General features: G+C 43.6%; 1 protein-coding gene across 2 annotated transcripts in view; it reads right to left on the reverse strand.

The window, feature by feature from the left end:
• Positions 1–317: 317 nt before the first annotated feature.
• Positions 318–15,417, reverse strand: part of LOC135236166 (LHFPL tetraspan subfamily member 6 protein) — a 57,175-nt gene continuing 42,075 nt past the window's right edge. For both annotated transcript variants that reach the window (XM_064302380.1, XM_064302381.1), the window contains exons 3-4: positions 5,156–5,254; positions 318–1,257 (exon numbers count right to left, since the gene is read on the reverse strand). In XM_064302380.1, the coding sequence (XP_064158450.1) occupies positions 1,139–1,257; positions 5,156–5,254 (218 nt within the window). In that variant the 3' untranslated portion in view covers positions 318–1,138. The remainder of the gene's footprint in view (positions 1,258–5,155; positions 5,255–15,417) is intronic.

Genomic DNA, 15,417 nt, shown 5'->3' on the forward strand with positions numbered 1-15,417 from the left:
TAAAAGGCATCCCTGGATTAATGGCACAAATAAATCAGAAATTAATAGCCAGCAGTGCAGATGGCAGATAGCTGCAGGTTCGTATGGAATCAAATCACGCAATCAATAATCATCATAAAACTATGACAAGTAAAAAAAGAAAAGAAAAAAAACACGCCTGCAATTACTAAAACAAACACACACACACACACACACACACACAAATTGGTTCTAATGTGTCATAACATCAAAGAGTTTTCCACGGAACGAAGAGAGGAATGATCCTAGTGTTTAAAAAATTCCAGATTTAGACCAAAAAAAAACACACAAAATACAAGTAGAATATACCGTATTTATTTACAAACATGGTCAAATAAAAACATTCAGTTTATTTTGTTATTATACAAAAACACATAAGCTATTATACAATATACATTATCATACACAAAATAGGTACCTAAAACATACAATATACTGACACATAAATGATTAGGACTCTTAAAGCATAAAAGCCCTAATTTATGATACAGCCAGTACTGGTTGTTGAGATTATGGAGTTTATTGCATTTCTAGTATTGTTGATGTATTGATGCATTTAAGGCAAGAATAGCAAAAACTGAAGAAAAAAAACCACACAGATAAAACACACTCCACCATAACAATTCAGCCATCGATATTCCTTTTTTCTTGTTTTCTTTTTGTAGTGCACGCGCTACAACTATAACAACAACAAATGAGAGATGGTAGGAAAGAGCACACTTCAGAAAAGATTTTTACGAGACGATAAAACTCAAAGGAAGAGAGATTGGTCCTTTACAATGCTTTGATTTAAGAAGAAGTGGAGTAGGAATAAGTAGTCTATAACACTGTGCACCAAAAAAAACAAAAAAACAATTTTCATTTTTGATATATACTTATGTATACTGTATATAAAACGGTCCCTGCTGTGGCATGGCTATTAGGTGTTCAGTGTGTCCCTTTGACTCACTGAACATTGTCAAGTGACAGGCCTACGGTGGGTCCTTAAATCAGTCCACACCGAGGCATGCTGGGAAACTGTGGGAAACCCCGCCTCTCGTTCACCCGCCCCCCCCCCCCCCTTGCTTTGCAGCCCGGCGATTGGCTCGTCCCAGTCGGTCTTCCGGCTTCTTCCTCCCCCTCAGTAGGGGTACTGTTTCTGCTTCTTCCCAGCGAAACAGGCCAGCCAAGTGCACACCAACATGGCCGCCACCGCCCCTGATCCCGTGCAGTAGTACGCCCAGCCAATTTCGCAACCGCCTGCAGACAGAGACACAGGAAACCAAGACAGAGCATTTCAAATAAAATCGATGGCTTGAGAGACCCATAAATGATTTAAGTCGCTGCCCACTTCAGAAAGACTGCATGACGGGCCGTCAATGTTTTTTTTGTGTTCCGTTTACACTTGATGCGCCTGTCTTAAGAAAACGCAGCTTGCATAACTTACAAGTAAATTCTCGGCCTGTCTGGTCTATCGGTTACAAACGAAGCTCAATATCAATGAAGCTGACAAATGCCTTTACCGGTAAAGCCGATGAGAGAGAAACACGAGAAGCAACGATGAATGATGAAGACTATAGTTTATATTGCGTACGGGTCTCCTACTTCACCGCGAGGAGAAACAACGAGTTTAATAATGAGTAGAGCATTTGCTGGCCATGTGTGATGGAAGCAGCAGGCAACCTCACTGCTCCAGACCGGCAGCTCCCGATAAACTAAGATGCCCGTTATTTGACCGTTTTCTCCTCTCGTTTAAATTTCTCCCTGAACCTGACTTCTGCACCCACATCGAGAGAGAAAGGGGAAGGCAGTAACTGTAAAGGAAAAATTCAGTATGGTTATTAGTTGCCCTGTTTTATTCACTGTCTATAATGGATGCCTTTTATCTTGTCCGTGTGATGGATGCGTCCTGATCAAAAGTGTGATTGGCTTTGTAGGACAGGAATTCCTCGGTGGCATGTGGTGAATGAGAGTTAATCCCACAGCACGTGACTGCAATTATTCATGATTTGGGTGCATGAGTACGTCTGTACATGCGTTTGAGAAAATAATGGAATTCCATATGGATATCCATATCAACCTTGGTATCATCTTGCAACAAATGAAATGCATTGCTTTCAGGATCAAAGAAAATATGTATATAACCCGAACCTGAATACCCTTATTCTTTAATGCACAGATAATCCTGTTGTATGCAGATATGTTTTCTTCACAAAGTTATTCATTTAGACCTGAGTCCAGGGGTGTGCATAATTATGCACTTAGCAAATTTTCTGTTTTATTCTTCTTTTCATGCTGATATAACGAAAGTAGCATTTGTAATCCAGCAAAATGTGTAAACTGCTTAACTGTACTTTCGCAAGAACTTCATATACAGTGAGTGTATAACTGATATGCTGTTTTGTAATGTTACTGAGTAAAACACCGCCATCAAAACTCCATCTGTGCTGAAAGTATCTTTTAAAAAGAGGTCTGGTGAAAGAGGGTTAGCATTTTTGTTCAAGCTTCTGGATTTTCACTGTCAACTGTGAACCTGGGCCACCTTTGAAAAAAATAAAACAATAAACAACATGCTGCTTGAAAAGAAAACCCACTCAGCCACTCAAATTGATCATTTGTTGACTCTCACACACCTTGACACACATACCACCTCACTCCTCACCTACCGCGTGACTATGATCTCTCCAAAAGAGAGAGAGAGAAAAAAAACAGTTTGGAAGGAATACAGGATGGACTAAAAAAACGAAGAGTTCTTAAGTTACTCCAAATTGAATGAAATTCCGTGAGTCAGAATGTTTTGTTGTTTCTTAGAATTAAAGACTTATCTGATTAAGCTTAATATCACCACCTCAACTGCATAAAACAGCAGGAGACAGCAGGAGAACAAGGAGGTTTTACTGTTTAAGTTTGCTGGACAAATCTTCAGCTCTGTTCATGGAGGACAGCACTCCCTGGGGAATGAGCGCCTGTTATAACTTCATAGGTCATCAAAATCCACTCCAGAGACAAAATGGAGTTACTTTATCTGTCAGAAAGTGTAGAGTGTTCAAGATATCCGAGTGACTGAGTTAATTTCCATATTTACTGCAGAGGTCTGACTTTATCTAACTCTCTACCTCTCTGAAAGATACTCCATACTGCTTATCCTGTTGCTGGAGGTTTCTCCAGAGGCCAAGTTTATATTTAGCGAGTATTCTTCAGCAGGGTTCATTTAGCGGGCGCCTGAAAAGCAATCCAAGAATCCAAGTCCCGAAATGACCTGAACGCCAGACCGTAAGCCCGAGACAGCTTCGGTCCAGGGAACTGTGAATCAACAGAAAATTAATATATCTGTGTTTACTGACATTTACAAGCCCGGACTCCCTTCAAAGTGACAAGCAACAACATTCTTCAGGCTAATTTGATTGCCTGATTTGATTTCAGGGTGATTTGATTGTTTTTAATGGAAAGAAGTAACTGATAACGTCACCAGAAAGTTGTTATTAAACTGTGCACACTGTCCTGAAAATAGCGGCATTTTAGTCAGTAGCATGTGATTGCTGGGCTCTTTATCTCATGATGGCAGAGGCGCTAAACATGGAAGCACACTTCACAGTTCCGATCTAATGTTGTTCCCGTTAGTTTTTCATAATTTTTTTCAGCTTTTCAGCCTGTCTCGGGTATAAAACGTGCAACATTCCAGACAGGGGCTTCGTAGTGGGGGGAAAAGTGGGACTGACTACCCAGGGCGTGCTTGAGAGGCATGGATCAAGAGAGGAAGGGGGCCCACAGAGACTGCTTATGTATAGGGCCCAGAATTTTGTGCTACACCCCTGATTCCAGAACCCTAAACGGAAATGTGAGATGGAACTTCATGGAAGTACCAAATTAGGGTTGAAATGAAAACCTACAGGATAGTACATCTCCAGGAACAAGGTTGGCCAGCCCTGTTTCACTAAATGGAATTACTCAGTTAGCTGGGTAACTGCACTGAGTAAAACCCAGAACCCCTCCCAAATCTGGAACATGGACTGCAGTAAAAAGCTGTTCTGGTTTTCACTCAGCACAGCTATCCAGCTAACTCATTACTCCAGCTCACTTGCCCATGCACTGTAAGCTGACTGGGTGATTTTATACTGGACTACTGTTAGCATTTCATATACATGAACATGCGATTGCCGTTTTTTACGTCTCTAGCAGGCACTGCACTGTGCCCGAAGCTACAGCGTGTGTATTTCTAAAGGAACAACTCTTTTGTGTTCTGCTGGAGGAGATCAAAGAACATCACAGCTTTTGACAGCAAGCAAGAGAGCTTCTCTACACAGAACTTTTGGCAGTTTGATTCCACAGACAACCTTGGCCGTAACTCACACACACTGACACGCAGTACATGCAGCGTACTGCGCTAAGAACGCGCTGCCTTGTACTGAACACACATTATGATTTTATCCCAAATTTAGCTCCTTCGGTCGTTCTTTCCAGTTTGTCATAAATTTATCGCAGTCATCGGCGAAAATGGCTCTGGCTAAGAAGCCAGCATCAGATAAGATGCATTCCACAGAGGGCTTCCCATACACTAAGCTCCGCTTTATTAAGTGCACATTTCAAGCTGTGAATGGATACCAAGCAGTTTTTCTCTTCTTTAATTATGTTGATAAATGAATATACTGTAAAATCCTTGGCTTTCACAGCCACCTCGAATAAGGGTGTGTGTATTAAATGGCCTTTGTGTGGCTGTTTTTATATCTGTTTTATTATTTATATTGTACATTTATCTATTTTACTTATTAATTTATATATATATATATATACTTTTACTTGCTAAACAGATATCCAACAGCAATTATATATTGTATACTAAACAATGCAATCACTGCACTGCAAACTGTCATTCTCAACAAGAAAATCTATGAGTCAGAAACTGTGTTCTCAACAAGACCAATTCTTTCCTTATTTTGTGCGTTCTTGTGTGGTTTGTGCATAACTTAGACACATCTGTTGCAATCATTTGTATTATAGATGTTGATGGTGTATCGGAGCATGTAAATGCATCCCAATTAGTATATGTGCTCCTAAACTATTTGCCCAGTTAACATGCATCAAATGCTCCTAAAATGGCAGCACTGTAGGCTCTGGTCCCGTGGTGCATTGTGGGAAAGCAAGAGTGCCTGGACCTTACCGAGCACAAACTGGTCCGAGCTGTTACTGCACGTCTGCCTGACTTCCTCACTGTCCCATCCCAGCGGGTAGAGAGCACATCCAGAACCAATTAGCAGGCCTGAGCGAGAGAGAGCGAGAGACAGAGAGAGAGACAGAGAGAGAGAGCGAGAGAGCGCACATTAGTCATGTTAATGAAGGGCTTCAACAGGACTTGTCTGCACAACTATTTAAAACAGCAGTGACTACGAATATGAAGCATCCTGTTTTTGTATGTTTTTCACGTCATGAATATTCTGTAAAAAAAAAAAAACAACAACAACAAAAAAACAGAAAGCCGTTAGCTACGGAAGGAATTTAACACACACTTTCTGGCTGAAATGCGTCCTTTGTCATGGCAGGATTTTACACTGAGAGGAATGACTGGGCTCAGGCATACAGGGGCTAATAATGACACAGTGTGGTGATGGCATTCTCACTCAGACAGAAACTGCATATCCCGATTACTTCCAGCTTATCTGTCAGCGCAACATGAGCCATTGTGATGGGTGTTCATTGAGGAATAAGTCACATTCAGAAATAATAATGGGAATACACAGAAATGGCAAACATAGCAGCAGCAGCTAAAAAATATGGAGGAAATAAAGTTTTTAAGCTAATCTAATTGATTTTTTTACACAACCATCATGCCCTGCATTTCTGTTGAACTAGCCGTTAAGAGTATGTGTGTATACACACACACGCACGCACACACAAAACATGCCCACACCAAGCCATCTGCAAACCTCTGTTCAGCGCCACCATATTGAATAATAGTTCCTCCTCTTCAGTAACTTCCCCGAAAGTAGCCAATTAGCACCGTCTCCCATCGGCTATTTCAGAAATACTGCGACTGGTTTGGAGCGCTGCACTCAGAGGCGGCGAAGATAAACCCGCTACTGATGAAACCGCCATTTCCTCGTCACGGGAGGCAGACACTGACACTCCAGCGGAGTCGCCGGCGGGCTGGTCCCAGTTAATAACGACTCGTCGGACTCTCCGGCCCCGTTTTGGGGGGGGGGGAATTGGAGTGTGGGTCTCCGCAGTGAGCGACTTTGCGATCGCATTAGCTTAATCCCGTTCAATTTGCCTCCTTTGCCGCTATCGGTTGGGGGAGAGAGAGCGGATGCGGCGGGGGAGATAGCCGGGCGGCAGACGGGCCGTCTTATTACACACCGGGTCCCAGATAACAAGACCAAATTAATCCATGGCCTAGTGCCGAGCCAGAGCCCCCCGAGAGAACCACTAACATCTGAGAGGCAGGGGCCCAGAAGCTGTTCCCACACACACACGCACACACACACATCTCTCTCTCACTCATGCACACACACCCGCACGCGCCATCGTGCTTCCTGCCACACGCACTCAAACACCACCCACAAATCAAAAGGACAGCACTCCAGGCAAATGATGATGTGGGCGAGGGAGCGACTCTCAGAGCGGGCTTAACATTCCACAGCCACACACTGTGCATGTACACAGTGCCTCTGGGTCAGCTGGGTCCACCAAAGATGCGTCTGTAAAGTGTACCAGGGCTGTTGAAAATGACATTTCAATCCACTGCATCCTGAGTTCATGAAAAGTATCTGGACACCTCTTGGTCTGGAGCTGTTTTCCTGGGCTTGGGCTAGGCCCCTTATTTCTACAATTCTAGTTGATTCTGTGGTTCCCCAACAGTTTGGGGAAGGACCTTCCCTGTTTCGGCATGACAATGCCCCCTGGGCACACAACGAGGTGCATACAGAAATGATTTTGTTGAGAACGATGTGGAAGAACTTGACCAGCCTGCAGGGAGCCCTGAGCTAAACCCCATACAAACTCTTTGGGATCAACTGGAGAACTGTGAGCCAAGCCTAATCTCCCAATCAGCGCTCGACCTCACTAATGCTCCTCTGGCTGAATCTGAATGGAAGAAAATCCCTGCAGTAATGCTCCAACATCTAGTATAAAGCCTTCCCAGAAGAGTGGAGGTTGTTAAAGGAGCAAAGGGTGGACCAACTCCATATTAATGCCCATCATTTTGGATGAGATGTTGGATGTCAGGTGTCCACATAAATAAAAAATAAAATGGTTGAGCCTGCAGCCAAATAGACATGCAAGCCACATCAGTCACACTCACACACACACACACACGTACAAACACACATACACACACACTGGAAAAGTAAGTTGCATTTCCCACTTCTAATTGTTTAATGTCATCATTAGTTTCACTGCCTGTGTCCCCGGCTAAGTCTGTACTCGTAATTAGACCTGAAAATAAATGAAGGAGAGAGAGACAGCAGAGAATGTTAATAATGTTAATCCCCTTTTCTCTATCACCGAGAGCGGATTCCCAGTCAGGTGTTCACAATAGACACTTTCCATCATTAATGAGCCAAATTAGCGCTGCACTAATTACATTGTCAAGCAGGGTGTTTAACCTGTGTTCTCCTACTCATTGCTGGCCTACGCTGGGGAGAACTGCCTGCCTGGGTTGCATTCACAACACTACAATGGAAATGATGTCCCCAATCAGTGTAACGACAGAAAAGAAACAGAGAGAGTGGATGGATGAGCAGTTGCCCAAGATGACCATTTGGTCCAGTGTTCTAGTGGATGGATGACAGTTGGTCAAGTGTTAGAGTAGGTGGATGACAGTTGGGCGAGTGTTAGATTGGATGGACGACCAGTTGGCTGGGTGATTATTGCTGTGGGATCAGGTGGTCAGGAGGAACTGGATTTCTTAGCAGAAGGGTAAGGGCATGCACACCTGAGGTGTACCAGTTTTCTACTGTGACACGCTTCAGGAAATGTTCGTCTGAATAAGTACAATGCAAGAAATACTCTGCATTTGGATAAAGGTGGATAATGGTGTCTGCAAAGCAGATTAATGATGTACACACAACAAAGTGTTCTATTTTAAATGTACGGGACACTTGAGTACAGGGGCCCAAATTTGAAGAGGGGCCCAAAAATCTGTTCCATGCAGGGTACTTCCCCAGTTTACGCAGGCAGTCCAGGAGACAGAGGCAAACATTTCCAAACCTTTTCAAGCTGGCAAACAAAACGAAAAAAAAAAAAAAGTGCCTGTGTCTGCCTCAGATGCCTGCTCTCGGCTGATGGATCTCTTTCCTGCCAAAATCTTTTTCTCCAAGACACACGTTTTAAAGGTCACTGCTCAGTTATTCCAGTTTTGATGTTTAGGGAAGTGCGGAGCTGAAATGAGTCTGACTCATTAAATCCGAAGAGCCCAGGGGGGAAAAGGGGCCTTTTAGATGTAGATCTTAGCAGCACGTCTTCATCTTTCCCTTTTTTCCCCCCAGAAGTTTCTAATTCTAGCAGCTCAGCATTTTCATTCATTTATTTATTTATTTATTTACTGCAACAGAGAGGCGAGGCGTATACATTAAAAACAGTAAGGGGTGTGTGTGCGGGTCATCATTAAACACAATGAACTTTGATCTGAAATAGATTTTAGGCTAAGCAAAAAAAAAAAAAAAATCTTCCCGTTTGGCGTACAGCACGTAAACAAAACAACACCAAAAAAACCTGTGCGAAACAGCCTCATAGCCAGGGTGCTACTTATTTATTTATTTATTTATTTTTCTGCGGAAATGCATGCGCTGCGGAATATTAAACAAAATCGTGAATTCTCTTTCATGTCCCGCGCTAACGCTGAGAGATAAAGAGGCATGTAATTGGCTTTAATTTCCTCTTGGCACCGGCAGAGGAACAAAAAGCGATGGATGCGTCCCTTTGATCACTGGCTGTACAGCCACGGGGTGCACATCGGAGGGGGGGGGGGATGGGGGGGGGGGGTCAAGCTTCGGGGGCCGTCCCCGACCGACAGACAGCAGCATGCACTCTCCCCGCCCCCCCCCCAATCAGTTCTACACAGTGGGACAAATGGGTGGTGGCCAGACTGGAAAACACAAACAGACATTCCTCCCCCTGGTGTTGGATTTCTCCCCTTCTCACATGAAGAATCTGTCAGATCGTGACAGACTGACATCAGGCACGCGGCAGGATTGCCAAACCATAAAAAGCAAAAACTAGATGGTGTCTGGCATCCATACTGAGTTCCTCGGAGGTGAGGGAATGTGGGAGTTTGTTGACTACATGATCCAAGACATTCTCCAAATTCAAGGTAACTCGATGAGCTCAATAATAATAACAGACAATATTGAGTTGATTTTCCTTTCTGCATGGCAAAGATTAGTCGTGTGGTTCCCAAACTTTTTTAGACAGGCCCCCTTTTGATAGTAGAAATTTTAATGCCCCCCACCCCCCCCCCCCCAGACAACTTTGGTTACGCTTAGATGCCATTTTCTTTCTGGTCTCTAATGGACTTTTTTTTTTCACCACGCCTCCCCGCGCCCCACCCCCCTCCCACACCCCACACCGAGGGGGCGTGGCCCCACTTTGGGAACTACTAGTTTAGTCAATAGATTTGCTTACCGCATCATTTTAGGTCAGTCTGTGTCCGGGAAATCTTAAATCCATCATTTAATTGGGCAGCCCCGTCACATAACCAAGGCAAAGGCAGCGCTTATTCAAACGGACAAAAAATATGTAGGCGTACACAGCACATGAATAATATATTCATTCGATTTCTTTCATTCCAGTTTAACAAAAACATTCTATTTTTTTATTTTAAATATTTGACGGTGGCTAATTCTGTCAAATCCCATCCTCCACACTCCGCATGTGGGCTATTGAGCAGAAAGGAGGAGGTGGGAGGGAGCTGGCGAGGAGGAGGAGAGCCTCCGCGCATGGGAATGCGTGGATCTACGCACCGCGATTAGTGGTGAAGGTACCGGGCCAAGATTTTGCAGGCAGTGTATTGCAGAAGGGGGGGGGGGGGGGGTTGTGGCTGGAATTGGGCATCTTTATGCTAGTCTGTACCTTTACCTCATGTAAAATGAGAGCACTGTATAATGCCGTGCACATGACACGCGCTTTGTAAGTGTAACGAAAAACCAGTAAAACCAGCGACCCTCAGGAATCAGAAATGAGTGCCTCTATTGTCCCTCATTTAGGTCACCCATAGACGTCTTGCCAACAGACAAAGGCTTTCCTGCATTTGTGCATCTTGTACAGAAGACCGGTGCTCTTAGTTTCATGTCCCCCTTGGGATCCAGTTCATTCACAGCAACTTTGTTGCAATTTGGTCCCAAAAATTTTCTAATGGGATTTAAGTGAGGCGACTCTGCTGGCAAAAAAAAAAGAAAAGAAAAGAAAAGAAAAGAAAAATGAACAGCCTGAACTCCTTCCTCCTCAGGCTGTGAGTCTAGGCCTGCACTCTACTGGCCCAGCGACAAGTGATGTTATCCCCTTATCCTGTGTCTACAAATCTTTCTGCCAGGCCTAATCTCAGCACTGGCTCCAAATCACATGTACGGTTTGAGTCCAAAAAAAAAAAAAAAGAAACGAAAAAGAAACAGATTGTTTGGTGTACGGTATGTATGCGTTTCTGTGCACAGGTGAATCATTTATCTGGACTGCCAGTGCATATTTTCTTCATTTCTTGAGAGTTATCTGCTGTGAGGCAGTCGAAATGGAAAACAAACAAAAAAAGTCAAGCCCCAAATCCATTAACACCAGAGTGATAGATGTTCGGAAAGTGAATGCATTCAATTTTAGTGCGGTCCTGACAAACAGGAAGCGGCAATTTGAGTTTAATTTTGGTTTGAAATCTCGTAGTTCAAAACACGTGGGAGTAACTACACCGGGCAGTTCAGAGGTCCAATATTAAACTAACTTTACATCCTGTTTTGACATAAATTAGCCGGAATATCTAGACTTGCCCGTTAAGAGAGTACCACACACAGCAATTATCTAACATCAAAGGCAAATGACTCCTTTTAGCTACTGACCGCGAACAAACAAGCTGGTTCTTTAGCTGAGAAATAATTCACAGGCCAAGACACACGTGAGGGACCATTTCTGAAGATTAATTAATGGACTCAATATGAGAGGTTGTGACTGTTCAGAATGTTGTGTATCAAAGCCCAATTTTCCCTCGAAGGCCAAGTAGAAGGAAGAAAGAAAGACAAACAAAGTCCTTTAAAGTAATGTTTTTGTGAATTCTGATTTTTCTTTTTCTTTTTTTTACTCCTGGAGGGCTGTCATTAAGAGTTAGAGTTAACTTTATAAGTCATGTTTAAAAACTGAAATGAAAACATGAAATTTGTCTTCTTGGTGCACAGATAGGGAAAAAGACAGAAAAAAGATTATACAACATCATACATCAGCAACAACATGATATATAACATTGAAACATACTTCAATGACTGGCAAAAGTCAGAACGCATTCAAGGTGGCTAGCCCATGTAATGGTGGTCTAGCTATATCTGGTCAGTGGTGAGATGAGACTTGGTGACCAAAGAGATAAGGGAACGTATATGCATGCACACGGACACACGCTCACATGCAAACACAAGATGACACACACACGCACACACACACACACACACATTTACGCTGCTTCACTGAGGTTAAACAAGGGCAGGTCGTGGAGACTAATCTACATTCATACGTGTGCGAAGAAGCATAAAACAGTTCCAACCTCTGACTATAATGCAACTGTCACATTTTCATGCATAAGCATGAATTATGGCGTGTGCCAGATCTACCATTCTTTAACATCTCTTTCACCATGTTAAAGGAGACACACGCCATACCATATACAGAAGCATAACACGTTTTCAAGCTGCAAGCACCTCTTTACCACACATCCGGGGATACGTACAGTTCTGCGCAGTTAACAAAAAAAAAAAGAGAAGGTTGTCCAGTTTGACTGGTGATTCACAAGTGCCTTATTTACCTGTATCCTGAAAGTCCCACCCACTCCTCTTCAGAGCTGGTTGATATGGTAACCATAAAGGTCACTAGTTCAAACAGGCGTGTGCATTTAATTTGTAGTTCCTTTTCTTCTTCTTCAAATGTAGATATTGGAATCCTGAGAAGGCCTTTTTTGTGATGCCGCACTCAAGAGACACTTCAGGCAAGCGCAGTGATCGTTCTTTATTGATGAAATTATTTATCTGGCAGATTTCTGCATTGAGCTTTAATAATGTCACTCATCTACCCCCGGTTCAATACATAAGCCTCAGGGCTCAATATCAATCACACGTGCCTTTCCATCAGAAGCCTTTCTGCTGACTCCCCCATGGGACAGTTCAGTATCTGTCAGTCGTCACGTTTGAATGGCTCTTAGAGGGCCGAGGCCGCAGTCCTGGGTGACCATTCCACAGCCCTCCCCAGAGACAGGAGCCTCAAACGAACCGACACTGGCAGCAGATCACAGTTCAACACGGCCGCCTCCACATCCCTGCTCGCTTATTTAAATATGTCCAGGCTCAGAAGCAGGGTCGGTATAAATAACAGGCATGGGGGGCACGATTCTGTCCTGACTCTGTCCACCTCCGCTTATCTACATGATGCCAAAATTCTTTTTCATACCTTTCGTACTTCACAGGGTGCTGAAGTCTTTTGTCACCCCCCCCCACCCACCCCCCTGCACTTGTGCACCCCCCTTGTTTGAGGGAACCCTGAGAACTTGATGTCATGTTCCACTCCCCACCCCTACTCCATTCAGGTCTCAAAAGTGGGGGGGGGGGGTGGTTGGGGCAGGGCAGATAGGGGAGGGAGGAGTTGGAAAGGAGAGGGAGGGAGTGAAAGAGACGCTATATTCCTGGTCAGTGTGGTCCCACTCCTCTTTAATGGAGGGTAGAAAAGAGAGGAAGAAAAAAGAGGAAACCGAAAAGTACATGGGGCGATTATAGTCCCATAAATCGTTTAATGAATAATATCAACCTTACACAAATAAAACCTGATTCACAAATATTTTTCGTATCGTATCTTGCAAACAAAATAATTGGTTCACAAGTATGTTTTTGCACTCAAAAACAAATCTCTCCTAAACAGACAAATGTAATAACATATTTTCATTTCTTGACACACATTTTTTTTTCTTTACGAAAAAAAATAATTTGCCAGTGTATGGGCATTCATCTGATTGGCTGGAGCAGACTCAGCGGAATAAAAAAAACCTATTTCTGGATAAATGCACATCTTGCTGTGAGGAATGTCTCAAAAATTCACAAATAAACGCGAGCGATTCCACACGAGCCGGGTTATGTGTAAATACACATCCAGCCATAGTCCAGTGAATGCCCATACAATGCTAAATCTTTTCAGAAAACACAATGTGTGTAAAGAAATTAAATTGCATTTGTCTGTTTGGGAGAGATTTGTTTCTGGGAGAAAAAAACATACAATATTTGTGAAGCAATAATTTAGTTTGAAAATAAAAAAATAATTGTGAATTTAATTTGCATATTTCATATTGTTTATTCAATGATTAATGAGACTATAATAACTCCATATAACAGGGGATCGAGGAGGTAGGAAGGAAGGGCAGAGAGAGAGAGAGAGAGAGAGAGAATATGGATAAAGTGAGAGGAAGAAATCACAAGACAAGCTGAGATCACAACTTTCTTCCTATTGGAAAAAAAACACTCCAGACTTTTCCACAGTAAACAGTAAAATTGGGAAGATGTTGCGCAAGATGTTGCGTAAGATTTTGGTCTCTTGAGTGTGTGTGTGTGTGTGTGTGTGAGAGACAGAGAGAGAGAGAGAGACTGTGTTACGTGTATTGACTTGGAATTTATGCATTACGGGTAAAGAGTACCAACAACTACTCTAATGAGGACTTTTAACATGCAGTTCTGGTGAAGTCGTTTAAAATTACAGGCACGCAAATGCACGGCCGACCGATGTCCAGACACACAAGGAATAAGCACCAGCCCAGCTTAGCAAGCTCAAGTGCAGAAACGTGCTTAATCCTGTTCAAACTTCATCTCAATTTGAGCCCCTCTGCAGTTCGCCTTGGAGGCTTTCATCAAAAGAGAAAAGTTTTTTTAAAATGTCCCTGCTCTCTCAAGTTCAGAGCTGACCCCAAACCTCAGGGGCACTTATCCACTTCTGTGGATCAGTGTGCGTGGGCAAGGCATATTCAGGTTGCCTTACTTGGCTTTAGTTCCATAAAAGTTTCTTAAAGTTGTGCTTTATGTTCACAGTCAACTCAAGTTTGAGTCACCACCCACGTACCCCTGGGCTTGCTCGTGTCCATTCCATTGCGACCTTTGCCCCTTAAGCAGTGGTATGATACCCTCGGCTGACCGCAGCCTGCACAATGTTTTGTCTCCCCTAACAATTTTAATGAGATCTGTATAAGAATTCCTTGGAGGAGCATCCCCCCCTCCAAAGTGATCTTATTGATTGTGGTAAAGGGATAGTTCACTTTCTGGGCTAAAGAGTCTGCATGCCTTGCTCCCAATGTTGAAGAGTCTGCATGCCCTGTTTCCAATGCTAAAGATTCTGCACGCCCTGTTTCCAATGCTAAAGATTCTGCACGCCCTGTTTCCAATGCTAGAGACTGCATGCCCTGTTTCCAATGCTAAAGATTCTGCACGCCCTGTTTCCAATGATAAAGAGTCTGCACGCCCTGCTTCCAGTGCTGAAGATTCTGCACGCCCTGTTTCCAATGCTAAAGAGTCTGCACGCCCTGTTTCCAATGATAAAGAGTCTGCATGCCCTGTTTCCAATGCTAAAGATTCTGCACACCCTGGTTCGCATGCTAAAGAGTCTGCATGCTCTGTTTCCAATGCTGGAGTCTGCACGCCCTGTTTCCAATGCTGGAGTCTGCACACCCTGTTTCCAATGCTAAAGATTCTGCACGCCCTGTTTCCAGTGCTAAAGAGTCTGCACGTCCTGTTTCCAATGCTAAAGAGTTTGCACGCCCTGTTTCCAATGCCTAAACTGACTGCTGACTGAATGAGGACCACAAACACCTGCAGAAACTGTGGCCATACAGAATTCGAGCTCAACACCCTTGAGGTAGACCTTTTTATAGTGATGATCTTGAGTTGTGTTGAACTGTATCGGGCCTGTGGGGGTGTTGAATACAGTCCAAAAGTGAGAAGTGTTGAGTGGGGGGCCGTTGGGGAGGGCACAAGTGATGGAAGATCATTTAAAGGAGCAAAGTTAGCAAGTAAGTCTTAAAGAGACAGGTGCTGATATATGTGCTGTAGGGTATCACACCCCACAGTGTTAAAAATCAGCGGTTATGCCGAGCCTATTTGAGGCGCAAAGTTGCAAAACCCTTCTGCAGTGGGGGTTCAGACCGAAACAATAACGTTCACACGTTCTAATTATAGCCACCTCCAACTGTCTGGGAATGTGCCTTTGGCTTTCAGA

This window comes from Anguilla rostrata, chromosome 12, assembly GCF_018555375.3.
Source record: "Anguilla rostrata isolate EN2019 chromosome 12, ASM1855537v3, whole genome shotgun sequence".
Lineage (NCBI taxonomy): Eukaryota > Metazoa > Chordata > Actinopteri > Anguilliformes > Anguillidae > Anguilla > Anguilla rostrata.